This window comes from Chrysochloris asiatica, unplaced genomic scaffold, assembly GCF_000296735.1.
Source record: "Chrysochloris asiatica unplaced genomic scaffold, ChrAsi1.0 scaffold00239, whole genome shotgun sequence".
NCBI classification, from domain to species: Eukaryota; Metazoa; Chordata; class Mammalia; order Afrosoricida; family Chrysochloridae; genus Chrysochloris; species Chrysochloris asiatica.
The window spans coordinates 80,246-95,124 of NW_006408757.1; the positions used below are offsets into that span (position 1 = coordinate 80,246).

Sequence of the window (14,879 nt, forward strand, 5' to 3'; positions counted from 1 at the left end):
AGAGGAAAAAAAGAGTAATCTGATACAATTTGATGAACTTGACCTACACCTATGGATGCAGTAGCTCAAAAGAGGGAACAAATCTTTACAGCGAGGATCATTCCCACCCCCTCGATACCCAGGTAGACAAGGATGGGCTACTTGGACATCGGGCTACAAAGGCAAGAAGTGACTGGCTTACAAGCTTTTAAGAAGGAGCCTAGCTCCAGAGGGTGCAGAGGAAGGTAGAATCTCCACTGAGTAGTATCCAATCTGTCTGGGCGGGGCTGATGAAAGGAGATGGGGATGGTACTCGTGTGGCACAACAGTGAATAACTGCTATCAGGACTGACTGTGAGGGTTGGAAATGTAAAGGTAGACAATTTTCTAGCAAAACGAAGGGAGTGGTTGACTTTGCAGTCCAGGAACAGATGTCCCTGGGACCATCAAGGGAAAAGAGCGGAGTGTGGGACCCTACCCAGAGAAGCAGTGACGCCAGAGATGGAGGCAGATGATGACATGGAGAGATGGAGCAGCTGGGAACTCTAGAAACATAGAGGGAGAGGGGCCATGTGCTGACGACCAGGGTATACCCTTTGGTTGGTTGATGATGCATGGAGGAGACTGTAACCATGGCAATGAAACATGATATACCATAGGATGAATGGAAAGCTAATGTTCTCCCACGTAAACTATCACAAAATTCACAATAAAACATTTAAAAAAAAAAACAAACTGGTTCTTTGAAAGGATTAATACAATTGACAAACCAGTGACAAACCTAACAAAAAAGGGAGAAGAGGCAAATAACATGCATAAGAAACAATATGGGTAACATCACAACAGAACCAATGGAAATAAAAAGGCTAATAACAGAATATTAGTGAATTCTACCAAACGTGAGATAAGAGCTGACATCAATTTTTACTGAAACTATTCCAGAACATAGGATGGAAAATTTCCAAATACATTTTATGATGCAAACAACCATACTAAAACCAAGCAAGGACGTCACTAAAATAGGAATTTATAGACCAATATCCCACATGAGCATAGATGTAAAAATTCTCAACAAAATCCTAGCCAACAGAATGCAACAAACATCAAAAAAATAATACATCATGAACAAGTAGAATTCATACTAGGGATGCAAGGATGTTTCAATCTTACAATCAACACAATCCACCTTAAAAATTTAAAAAGGAAAAGAATCATATGATCATATCAACTGATACAGAAACAACATTTGACAAAACCCAACACCCATTCTTGATAAAAACAATCAACAAAGTAGGAATTAAAGCAAAATACCCATTCTTGATAAAAACAATCAACAAAGTAGGAATTAAAGCAAAATTCCTCAACATAATTAAGAGCATATGTACAAAACCAACAAGGAGCTCTGGTAGCATAGGGGTTACGAGTCGGGCTGTGAACTGCAACGTCAGCAGTTCAAAACTACCAGCTGTTCCGCAGGAGAAAGATGAGGCTTTCTGCTCCTGTAAAGATTTATAGCCTCAGAAACCCTGTACAGGTTCTCTATGAGTTGGAACTGACTCCATGGCACATAACCACCATACAAAACCAGCAGTAAACACAAGCTCAATGGAGAAAAACTGGAAGCATCCCCTTTGAGAACAGGAATTGGACAGGGATGCACTTTATCACAACTCCTATTCAATATTGTATTGGAAGTCTCAGCCAGAGCTATAAGGCAAGAAAGGGAAATTAAAGGCATCCTTAGGAGCTCTGGTGTCATAGTGGTTATGAATCAGGCTATGAACCTCACGGTCAGCAGTTCGAAACTACCAGCTGTTCCGTGGGAGAAAGATGAGGCTTTCTGCTCCCGTAAAGATTTATAGCCTTGGAAACCCTGTGCAGGGTCGCTATGAGTCGGAACTGAGTCCACGGCACTTGTGAACAACAACAACAACAACAAATTAACAAAGGAGAAGTAAAACTATCTACCTGCAGATGATATGATCCTCTATGTAGAAAATCCCAAAGACTCAGCAAAAAAAATTATTAGAACTCATTGGAAGATTCTACAAAGTAATAGTGTATAAGGTCAATATGCAAAAATCAGTTGGATTCCTCTATTCTAATAAAGACAGCTCTGAAAAGGAAATCAGGAAAACAATTCTATGTACAATAGCCACCCAAAGGATGAAATATTTAGGAATAAATCTAACCAGAAAAATAAGAACTATACAAAGAACACTACAAAATACTACAAGAAACCAAAAGAGATTTACAAAAATGGAAAAATATAGCATGCTGATGGATAGGAAGACTTAACATTGTGAAAATGTAATGCAATCCCAATCCAGATTCCAACAAAATTCTTTAAAGAGATAGAAAAATGATCACAAACTTTATATGGAAAGGAAAAAAAACTTAAAGAAGCAAAGCACTGCTTAAGTAGAACAAAGTTGGAGGCCTCTTACTCCCTGACTGAAATTTATTACACAGCTACAGTGGTCAAAAACAGCCTGTTGCTGGTACAATTAAAGATACATATATTAATGGAACAGAATTGAGAACCCAGAAGTAAATCCATCTATATACAGCCAACTGATCTTTGAACAAGGGCCAAAGCACATTATGTGGGGAAGAAATAGTCTATTCAATAAATTCATTTGAAAAAGAATGAAAAAAAAAAAAGATCTAAATCTCATACTATATGCAAAAACAAACTCAACATGGATTAAAGAGTTAAATGTAAAACATACAACTATAAAGATCCTCAATGAAAAACTAGGGACAAACATTGGGGCTCTAATGCATGGTATATATACATTACCAAACATTGCAAAATACAAACAGTAGAAGACAAAATAGATGACTGGTACATACAAAAATTAGAAACTTATGTGCATCAAAAGATTTGCCAAAAGACAAGCTTGTAGAATGTGCCCTTTGGTTGTTTAAATGATTATATATTCCTGAGTGTTTTTGTGTACACACAAAAACAAACACAAAAAAAACACAGAGGGAATAGAAACAAATATTGTTGAACGGTGATGCACCATTGTAATCACTGCAATGAAATGAATGTAAAACTGATGTTCCCCCATTTAAACTTTCACTCAATTCACAATAAAAACTTTAAAAAAAAATTACAAGAGTAAAAGGGAGCCCACACATTGGGAAAAAAATGTTTTTGCAAGGATGTATCAGAAAAGGGACTAATAGCTACAATTTATAGAAAACTACAAAACCTCTACAAGAAAAAGGCAAACAATCCAATTAAAAATGGGTACAGGAAATGAACAGACACCTCACCTCATCAGGCAGCCAACAAGCCTATAAAAAATGTTCATAATCATTAGTCACTAGAGAGATGCAAATCAAAACAACAATGAGATATCATCTCACACCAGCATAACAGCCAAGCTCAAAAAAAAAAAAAAAAAAAAAAAAAAAAAAAAAAAATGCTGGCAAGGGTGTGGAGAGACTGGGACCCTCCTACACTGCTGGTTTGGAAAACGGTACGGCACTTCCTCAGCAAGTTGGAAATAGAAATACTTTATGACCCAGCAATCCCTCTACGTGGTATATATTCACAAGAAACATGAGCCAGAACATGAGTAGATAAATGCACATCAATGTTCATCACAGCACTATTCATAATAGCAAAAAGATGGAGACAGCCTAAGTGCCCATCAACAGAAGAATGGATAAACTTTGGTACATACACACAACAGAAGGCTATGGAACCTTGAAGAATAATGATAATCTTCAAAACACCTCACAACATGGGTGAGCCTGGAGGACATTATACTGAAATTGTTGTTGTTCAGTGCCATAGAGTCATTTTTGACTCATAGCAACTCTGTATAGAGTTTCCAAGGAGCAGCTGATGAGTTTGAACCACTGACCTTGCAGTTCAAGCCGACCTTGCGATCAAATGTATTATCCTACAGTGCCACGCCAATCACAAATGGACAAATATTGCATGAGACCTTTATTGTAAAAGCTTAAGAAAAAGGTTTCTATACTAAAAGAAACACTCTTTGTTGGTTAACAGGAGTGGGAGGGAGGGGAGAGTAATTCACTGGCTAGAGGGTAGACACACACATTAATCCTGTGATGAGTGGGAGAGCAATACACAAGAAGAGGGAGGGTGGCACATGAACAATGAAAATAGGGTAAGACTTAGGGAGGTATGCATAGCCTAAATGGGTTAGAAGTAAACAGTGATTTATACATAACCTTGGAACAAAATGTTCTGTAAGTATATATATGGATTAAGACATAGGCTGAATGGGTAAAGGAGGGGGGAAATGTTTGTGTGTTTGACTATTTTGTGAATACTGGTTTCCCCTGCCTACTATTATAAAGTAGATTTATGTGTGATAGAAATGAATACTGAGAATTATGATTACAGAAAGCTTGCAAGCTCTTTTTCAGTCCACAACTGACTGGATTTGCTAAAAGGGGAGTTGGAATTTTCTCAGTGAAATAGGCTTCTTGTTAAGCTTTTGTAGAGTATAAGGCCTTAGGTGGAATCCTGAGCCACACCCAGAACCTTCTGAGTTGAGAAATTCCCATTTGAAAAGATATACAGGCCAACCCAGAACAGCTGGGAGAACAGAAGAAACACCTGCAGTAAAAAAGCAGACTGGCTGTTTTAATATCAAGCAAGCAGTTTGCTTTGGAGGTATCAACAACACTAGTAAGGTATGTTCACCATGGAATGGCCAATCATTCAAAATAAAAATGGCAGCATTTTCTAAAAGACAAGGTTTCTTAGAAGGGATAGGAAGGTGGGTGGAAAGCAAATAGGGACTACAGGGAGGAAGAGGGCTAACTGTTACTGTATGGAGAAGACTGTAATAATTGAAACAAAGTGCACAATTTGTTGAATATAAAGCTGAAGATCTGTCTGTAAACCTTCACTCAATTCACAAAAAGTAAAGAAAAAAAGATATGAACACAAAATACAGACCTATAAAAAAGGACTGAAAATAGGGAACCAGAGACATCAATTTATAAGGAAATCAACTGCAAAGCAAAAAGAGGAAACAGTGTAGGTACAGAACTTCCAAATGCCAAGGAAGTCAAGTAGATTTCGAGATAAAACAGATGGTTTAAAAAGGGGAGGGGGGATAATAAATTACAGCGTAAGCTCAAAGAAAATTAATACACCTGTACATCAAAACTTTAAAAAGGAAAATCAAAAAGATTTAATAAACATTAATGCAACAGAAATGAAAATGAAAAGATGACCCACAAACAAAATGACCTCCATACAGAAAATTATGTGGAACACAGAAACCAGCAGCACCACAAAAAACACACACAACAAAATGACAGCAATCAATTCATACCTATGGATAATGACATTGAATGTAAACTGATTAAATGCACCAGTCAACAGACAGAGAATCATAGAATGGATAAGAAAACAGTATCCTTCAAGATGCTGTCTACAAGAGACACATAAAGTGCAACTAAAAGGGGGGGTGGGGTAGTTAATCTTTCATTTCAGGAATAGAGGACCCCAGGATCATCAAGAAGGAAGAGCATGAATGAAACATGAGATCCCACACAGAAAAATGGTGACAGCAGAGACGGTGGGAGAGATGGTGGCACAGAGAAAGCAGCTAAGGACTCTAGGCCTGTGGACTGAGAAAGGCTGTGTGTCTATGGGCAGGAGGCTGGCTTACAAAATGTGACCTTTGGACATTTAAAATATGTATTTTCTGTTTTGCTAAAAAAGAGAGAGACATCAAAGCATGGAGATCAACAGCAATACCCATCAACAGAATGTTTAAAAATATTGGTACATATACACAGTGGAATACTACGCAACGTTGAAGAATAACAACGAATCTGCAAAACACTTCACAACATAGATGAACCTGGAGGACTTTACGCTGATTGAAATTAGTCAATCACAAAAGGCCAAATATTGTATGAGACCAATGTTGCAATAGTGATGTAAGATCAGCACTGGACTTCATACCATAAAGTCAGGCTGTTCAAACCCACTAGCTGCTCCTCAGAAATCCTATACAGGGTTGCTATAATTTGGAACCTACTCCACACACTTAACAACAACAACGAATGTTGTTGTTAAGGTTTTCTTGATAAAAGACACATTCTATGATGGTTACAGGGATGGGTTATGAAAATTTTTCATAGGCTAGAGGGCAGACACATGTTAACATGGGTGATGGGGTAAGCAATATAAAAGGCAGAGGAAGATGATGGTAGCAGGAGATACAGGGAAGAACGCAAAAGTTAAAGTTAGCTGAGGGTACATGGAAGGGATTACAATCATTGTAATGAAGCAAAGAATACGATTTGTTAAATGTAAAACTGATGATTGCTCTGTGAATTGTCACTCAGTTTACAATAAGTCAAAAAAAAGAAAAAGATCTATCTTGAAATACAACACTAGGATAATAGTACTGGTGTGGCGCTGTGGGATAAAGTACTGGACTGCAAGGTCAGTTTGAACCACAAGGGTGGTGGTTCAAACTCATTAGCCACTCCTTGGAAACCCCATATAGGGTCACTATGAATCAGAACCAACTTGATGGCACTTAACAACAACACAAGTAAGACCAGTAAATATCACTATTATTAAAATTTGCTCACCAACTGCTAAAGCCAGTGATGATGAAATTGAAGAATTCTAACAACTTCTTCAATCTGAAATTAATACATGCAATCAAGATGTACAAATAATTACAGGTAATAGGAATGCAAAAGTTAGAAACAAAGAGGAAGGGTCAATAATTGTGAAAAGGGTCAATGATTTCAAGAAGGATCATATGCAGAAGGAAGAAGATTAAGCTGCACTGAAGGCAGTGATGAAAAACAAGTCTCAAGAAACTGACGAAATACAAACTGAAATCTTTCAACAAACTATCACCACATTGGAGGTGCTCACTCATCTATGTCCTGGTGTGGTGCTGTGGGTTAATGCGCCAGACTGCAAAGTCATTTGAACTGTAAGGTCGGCAGTTCAAGCTCATCCTTGGAAAGACCCTATACAGGGTCGCTATGGGTTGAAACCGACTCGATGGCACTTCACAACAACTGTCAAGAAATTTGGAAAACAACCACTTGGAAGGATCCATATTTGTGCCCATTCCAAAGAGAGGTGACCCAGTGGAATGTGGCAATCATCGAATAATATCATATCTCATGTAAGTAATATTTTGCTGAGGCTAATTCAGAAATGGCTGCAGCAGTACGAAGACAAGGAACTGCTAGAAACTTAAGTTCGATTCAGAAGAGGATATGGAATGTGGGATATCATTGCTGATGTAAGAATGGATCTTGGCTGAAAGCAGAGAATACCAGAAGGATGTTTACTTGAACTTTATTGACAACGCAAAGACTTTAAACTGTGTGTATCATGTTCAGGAGAAAGGGTTTTGTGGAGGCAATGAAGTACAGTGGGTAACAAAAGTAAAAGCCTTCTGAGTTCACCATGTACATACATCCACTTTTTTCTCCCCAGATCTTTTAAGGCCTCAGAACTGGATGTTTACTAGACTTTATGCTCCTCAGAAACCCAATACAGGGTTGCTATGAGTTGGAACTGACTTGATGGCACTGAACAACAACATTATTAAGTCTAGGAGAAAGATATGACAGTCTGCTTTGGTAAAGATTGTTGGTGGTGGTATGTGCTGTGGAGTTGGTTCCGACTTATAGCGACCCTGCATAGAGTTTCCCAGGCTGTAAATCTTTATGGGAGCAGAAAGCCTCATCTTTCTCCCATGGATCCGCTGGTAGTTTCGAACTGCTGACCATGAAATTATCAGCCCAACTCATTACCACTACGCTACCAAAGCTCCTTCAGTAAAGGCTGTTGTTGTTAACTGCCGTCAAGTAGATTCCGACCCATAGCGACCCTGTATAGAGTTTCCAAGGAGTAGCTGGTGAGCTTGAACCACCGACCTTGCAGTTCAAATGACTTTGCAATGTGATGCATTAGCCCACAGTGCCACACCAGGACTCCATTTCGGTCAAGATTACAGCGTAGGAAATGCTACGGGACAGTTCTACTCTGTCCTGCGGGGTCATTATGAGTTGAGATCACTTGATGGCAACAGGTTTGATTTGGTTGTTATTTTATTAAGTCCTGGTAAGCCCTCTGCCATTGATTCCTTCCCTTCTCTTGGAGCAAATCCCAGAGGCCAGCCCTGCAATTTAGATCCTGTCAGGTACTTTTAGAACCAAAGCACTCATCTAAAATACAACAGGCTCTTAATTGGCCTCTCAACCCCCAATCACTCCTCCCTTGTTGTCGTTAAATGCCATTGAGTTGGTTCCGACCCATAGGGACCCTCTAGAGGGTTTCCAAGGAGCAAATGGTGAGCTTGAAACACCAACCTTGCAGTTCAAACAGACTGTGCAGTCTAGCGCATTAGCCCACAACGCCACACCAGGACTCCTCTCTTGGCAGCCAATAAATACAGTTAGAAAGCAATTCTCATTCTCCAAGTTAAAACCTTTCAAGGGAACATAGAGGTGTTATCGCCTATGGAAAACTGATTTTTTTTTTTTTTTACTTTTTATTATGACTTGGGTGATATTTTACAGAGCAAACTGCTTTCCCATTCAACAATTCATACACATCATGTTTTCTGACATTGATGGCAATCCCTACAATGTAAAGGAGTCCTGTAGGATAAGCACTGGACACAAGATCGGTTTGAACTATAAGGTAGGCAAGTTCAAACTCACCAGACACTCCTTGGAAACCCTATACAGGGTAGCTATGAGACAGAACTGACTTGATGTCACTAACAACAACAATGTAACAGCACTTTTCCCACTTCCTGTGTTTACCATTTCCATTTGTCCTTCCTTCCTATCCATTCCTGCTTTCTGAGATTTATCTCTGTTGCTCTTTTGATCACCTTTGGTCGATTGCTCTAAGGAGTGCATTCCTCCCTAATGTTACTATTCACCTTATAAACCCACTATCATCCTGGTGTGGCGCTGTGGGTTAATGCGCTAAACTGCAAAGTCGGTTTTAACCGCAAGGTCAGAGATTCAAGATCACCAACTGTTCCTGGGAAACCCTACAAAGGGTTGCTATGGGTTGGAACCGACTCGATGGCATTTAACAACAACACTGTCTAGTTGATTCTAACTCATACTGACCCTATATGGTAGAGTAGAATTGCTCCATAGGGTCGCCAAGGTTGTAAATCTTTACAGACGCCAACTGCCTCATCTTTCTCAATGTTCAAACCACCGACCTTTCAGTTAGCTTTCCAACATTTAAACCAGGACTTCTTGTTCACTTTATAGTGTGACGCTGTAGGATAAGCACTGGACTGCTAACCGCATGGTCAGTGGCTCCTTGGAAACACTATACCAATTGGAAGGCACCAATCAACATTGTTTGGCTGAAAGATGTGCCCTGGGCAGTTGACAATCAGTTTTAAATCGCTGAATGATCTCTCAGAGTAGGAGATGGAACTGCTCATTGGTGCCCTCAAATGGTTCCCAGGGCATGTGCAATACCTGCCATGCCCCAGACAGGGCTCTGAGCGTACCTGACCCAAATGGATAGGTTATACTTCCTTTGTTGTTGTTAAGCGGGGTCAGTTTTGACTCATAGCGACCTTGTATAGGATTTCCAAGGAGCAGCTGGTGAGTTTGAAGTGCAGACCTTGTGGCTCAAACTGACCAGTGCTTTACCAACCACAGTGCCACACCAGGACTCCATACTGCCTTTGCTGTTGTTGTTAAGTGCCATCGAGTCGATCCCGACCCATAGCAACCCTGCATAGGTTCCCAAGGAGCGGCTGGTGAACTTGAACCGCCGACTTTGAAGTTCAAACGGCTTTGCAGTCTGGTGCATTAACCCACAGCGCCACACCAGGAATAGGCCAGCATATAAATTCTGTTCAATCTGAGGCCACCCCCCTTACACTTTGCTTCCTACCAATGTCACACTAAGGAGCTCTGGTAGCGTAGTGGTTACGAATTGGGCTGCTAACCTCAAGGTCGGCAGTTCGAAACTACCAGCGGTTCCGCGGGAGAAAGATGAGGCGTCTGCTCCCGTAACGACTTACAGCCTCGGAAATCCTGTGCAGGGTCACTATGAGTCAGAACCGACTCCACGGTACTTAACAACAACAACGTCACACTACAGGCTACAAACAGCACCTGAAGCCCCCATCACTTCTTATGTCACATATGAGGGATTTTTTTAAGTGCCCTGGTACAGTCCTTTCAGAGGGGGGGAAAAAAAAACCCAGTCACCAGCTATCTGGTGAATGCTTACTCATTTTTCAACTCAGACCTCAGTTGGCCATTCCCTCCTCTGTGCGAACATTATTATACCTATTAGACACACTGCATCTGTTATGTATATTGTTACAGCGTTTATCAAGCATTAAAGCAATTATTGGGTTTACCTTTCCGTTTTAACAATGAGATTTAAACAGTGTGGGGGCAGGGACCGTGTTTTACTCATCTCTGGCAGCACTGTTAGGACGTGCACTAGACTGCTACCCAAGATCAATAGCCCCAAGGGAGAAAGGGAAGGCTTTCCGCTCCTGTAAAGATTTACAGCCTTGGAAACCTTATGTATATATAGAGAGAAAGAGTCCTGCTGTGGCGCTGTAGGATAAGCACTCGGCCGCAAGGTAGGTTTGAACTTTAGGGTCGGTGGTTCAAACTCACCAGCAGCTCTCTGGAAACCCTATACAAGTTCTCTAGGAATCAGAACTGACTCGATAGTACTAACAACACGAGTCGGAATCCGCTAGATGGCAGTGGGTTGCTTACCCTCTAGGCATGCGTGGGACGTGGTAATCGGAACGATTGAAAAAGGGTTTGATGAATTGGTCAAGGAGTCCTCGTTTTCAAAGAACTTATACCGGAGGACTATCTAACCAAAAGAGGTGGGCATGGAAGCTTTAGAATCCTGGTCCCAGACCAAGGCGGATTCCACTTCCGGCTCCAAAGAGAGCGCCGGCTTTCGTTTCACAAGGCTCCGCCTCCGCCGTTTGGGCTCTGGGATCTGAAGACCACGCCACCTCCACCCGGGACAGGGCTTCCCAGCTAGACCTGCGCAGCGGCCCACACGTACCTCAGGTAATGGGCAGTTTGCTCTGGGCTCAAGGCCTCGGCTTCTGAAAACCCTCTAGACGCTTCCATCATCCTCAGTCTAGAATCCAGTTATCTTGCCGGGGTTTGAATTCCGCTCACTCCCGTCCTGCACAGCGCCGAGTGCGTAGGGGGGCGGAGCCAACAGTCACAACGCCTTGCCCCGCCCACGAAGGGGTCACTCACCTGCACCTACGCGCACCGCGGCTAGGTGGCGATCGCGGCCCTCTCAGCACAATATGAGAAGTGTTCTGTCGTGCCTTTCATTTCCAATCCAAACCTTGCTGTGGTGAATTCCTCTGTGTTTTGAAGGAGGAGGAGTATGAAATGGGGAGTGTGGGGTTATGTATGTGGGAGTGTGTGGGAGGGAGCTTGTGCGTAGTGTGTGGTATGTGTGGGAGAGGTATGTATGTAATCTTTTAATCCTGTGAGTAATAATGAGTCCTAGAGACCTCCTCCACCAATTTGCGCCCCCTTCACCTCCCGATAAACCTTAACCTACTCACCTATGCTGAGCGTGCTTTGAATTCAAACCCCTTGACTGGTATTGAAGAAGGGTCTCAAGAACCAAATTAGAGCTTTCATTTAAGAACTAAGTAATACTGTGTTGTATGGTCACCTATTTTTCAGAAGCTCCAACTGAGATGTCATCACATTTTCGAAAATAAAATGTGGCAACTAAGTTTAATTGGTTTGTTTGAGGATTGCAACATAGCAGCTTGAGTACTAACAAAACTTATCCTTGTTCACATACTGGTAAAGAGACAGTCATTGGGGTTCCTCTAACACGAATTTACACTCAATATTTGAAAACTTGTGTGTTGCTGTAGGATAGGCATTGGACTGCTAACCGCAAGGTCAGTGGTTAAAACCCACCAGCCACTCCTTGGAAACCCTATACAGGGTCACTATGAGTCAGAACTGACTCAATGGCACTTAACAACAACAATTTGAAAACTTAACCTGTTGAACCAAGTATATACCATATGTCCAAAAGATTTTTTAACTCTTGTTAAAATTTATAGAAGATCGGCGATTGTCCTGGTTTAGATGCTTTATCATATGGCTTTAAGCCCTTTAGTAAAAGGGGTTATGATAGTTAAAGGTAGCGTAATGGTTGCAAGTGAGGCTGCTAACCTCAAGGTCAGCAGTTTGAAACTACCAGCTATTCCACGGAAGAAAGATAAGGCTTTCTGCTCCTGTAAAGATTTACAGCCTTAGAAACCCTATACAAGGTCACTATAAGTCAGAACCGACTCCACGGCTCACCACCACCATGATAGTTAAGGTTCTGTATCAGCTGGATATTGCTGGATCTGGATTCTCAGTGGTTTGGCAGTTAAGACATAGTAATCGCTTATGACGGAATTCTGGTGTGGCATTAAGGGATAAAGCACTGGACTGCAAGGTCATTTTGAACCACAAGTTCGGTGGTTCAAACTCACCAGCTGCTCCTTGGAAACCCTGTACAAGGTCACTATGAGTCAGAACAGACTCGATGGCACTTAACAACAACAACAACAATCACCTATGATGAGATCTAATATCATTTCCATGAAGAAATCTGCTATGAGCAGCCAATCAATTGAAAGGAAGTTTCCTTGGTGATGTGGCCTGCTACTGAAACAGGGTGGGGGCAAGCAGGACCCCAGAACTTGGACAAACTGCCTATGTAACAGAAATGCAGACCAACTGAATTTTAATGAGTAGAGAATAGCTTCCTTTACTCTCTTCAGGCCAGCTGGTCTCATTCCATTCCCTACAAGAGATTAATTCCTTTACTGTTTTGTAAATTATCTTTCAGGCCAGCTGGTTTCATCTCATTTAACTACACAGGCATACAACCTTGAAGGACAACAGATAAATGACCTTCCATTGAGAGCAGAGGAAAACACCAGTCCCTGGGGAACGAGGGGTGGTGCAGGGAGAGAAGGGAGGGGACCTGAAGTAGAGCCCAAAGAACTATGCATGCACAGCATCCCAGAATAAGTCCCACCAACTCCTCCCAACAATCTTTGCTGCCCACTCCACATTGAAAGCAACCAGTACACGCCCACCCCAGTATCATGTTGTCGTTGTTAAGTGTCATCAGTTCACTTCTGACTCACAGTAAGGCTATAATTTGTCTGTGAGAGTGGAAAGCCTCCTCTTTTTCCCATAGAGTGGCTAGTGGGCTCAAACTGCCAACCTTGTGGTTCTTCTTGTTGATAAGTGCCATCAAGTCAGTTCCAACTCATAGCAACCCTGTATAGAGTTTCCGAGGAATCTTGTGGTTCAAACCGACCTTGTGGTCCAGTGCTTTATCCCACAGTACCACATCAGGACTCCAATTAGCTATTGTTGTTGTTGTTAAGTGCCATCAAGTTGGTTACAACCCATAATGACCCTATATAAGTCTTTCAAGGAGCGGGCTGGTGAGTTGAATTGTCGACCTTGCAGTTCAAACCAACTTTGCAGTCCAGCAAATTAACCCATAGCACCACACCAGGACTCCCCCATTAGCCGTTGTTGTTGTTGTTAAGTGCCACCGAGTCGGTTCTGACCCATAGCGACCCTGTATAGGGTTTCTGAGGAGCAGCTGGTAAGCTTGAACCACAGACCTTGCAGTTCAAATGGTGTTGCAGTCTGGCGCATTAATCCACAGTGCCATACCAGGACTCCACAGCCATTAGCCATTAGTGAGATGCAAATCAAAACAATAATGAGGTATCATTTCACTGCAACATTAACAGCAAAGTTTAAAAAAAACAGAAAACAACAAATACTAGCAATGGGTCCCAATGGAGCATCTGGGACCCTCCTGCATTGCTGGTGTGACTGTAAAATGGTTCAATCGCTCTGGAAAATGGTATGGCGCTTCCTCAGAAAGTTGGAAATAGAAATACTTGATGACCCAGCGTTCCCTCTACTTGGTATATATCCACAAGAAATATGAGCCAGGAAACGGGTAGATATACACACACCAATGTTCATCACAACACAATTCACAATAGCAAAAAAATGGAGACAGCCTCAGTGCTCATCAATGCAAGAATGGATAAACAAACTTTAGTACATACACATAATGGAATATTGTGCGACCAACCTTAAAAAATAATGCTGAATCCATGAAACACCTCATAACATCGATGAGCCTGCAGGACATTATGCTGAGTGAAGTTAGTCAATCACAAAATGACAAATATTATATGAGACCATTATTGTAAAAGCTTAAGGTTTCCATACTAAAAGAAACATCCTTTGATGGCTACCAGGGGTGGGAGGGAGGGGAGAGTAATTTACTGGCTAGAGGGTAGACACATGTTAACTCAGGTGATAGGGAGGGCAAGGGGGGTAGGGTAAATACAAGAGAGAGGGTAGAAGATGAACAACAAAGATAGGGGAATATGTATTTTGTGTGTGTGTATGTGTACATCAAATATTTTGCTTTGTTCATTTGTGAAATATAAGACGTAAATGAGAAGCCACAGGGAGGAAGCAAGATAACTTGTTGCAGGGAAGGTATTTTAATCATTTAGATGAACAAAGCGTATATTTTGTTGAATGTAAAGCTGATGATCTTGTCTGTAAACCTTCACTCGACTCAACTATAAAAGTTAAAAAAAAAAAAATTATTCAAGAGCAAAGATGTCACTTTGAGGACTAAGGTGCACTTGACCCAAACCATGGTATTTTCAATAACTTCATATGCATGTGAAAGTTGGACAATGAATAAGGAAGACCGTAGAAGAATCAATCATTTGAATTATCATTTTAGAGAAGAATATTAAAAGTATCTTGGACTTACAGAACAAACAAATCTGTGT

At 41.3% G+C, this 14,879-nt stretch overlaps 1 protein-coding gene across 1 annotated transcript in view; it reads right to left on the reverse strand.

Moving 5' to 3' along the window:
* ERCC6L (excision repair cross-complementing rodent repair deficiency, complementation group 6-like) overlaps positions 1-11,124 on the reverse strand; it is a 45,378-nt gene extending 34,254 nt beyond the window's left edge. Inside the window, exon 1 of the mRNA XM_006873402.1 lies at positions 11,057-11,124. Within this exon, the coding sequence (XP_006873464.1) occupies positions 11,057-11,124 (68 nt within the window). The remainder of the gene's footprint in view (positions 1-11,056) is intronic.
* Between the last annotated feature and the right edge of the window lie 3,755 nt (positions 11,125-14,879).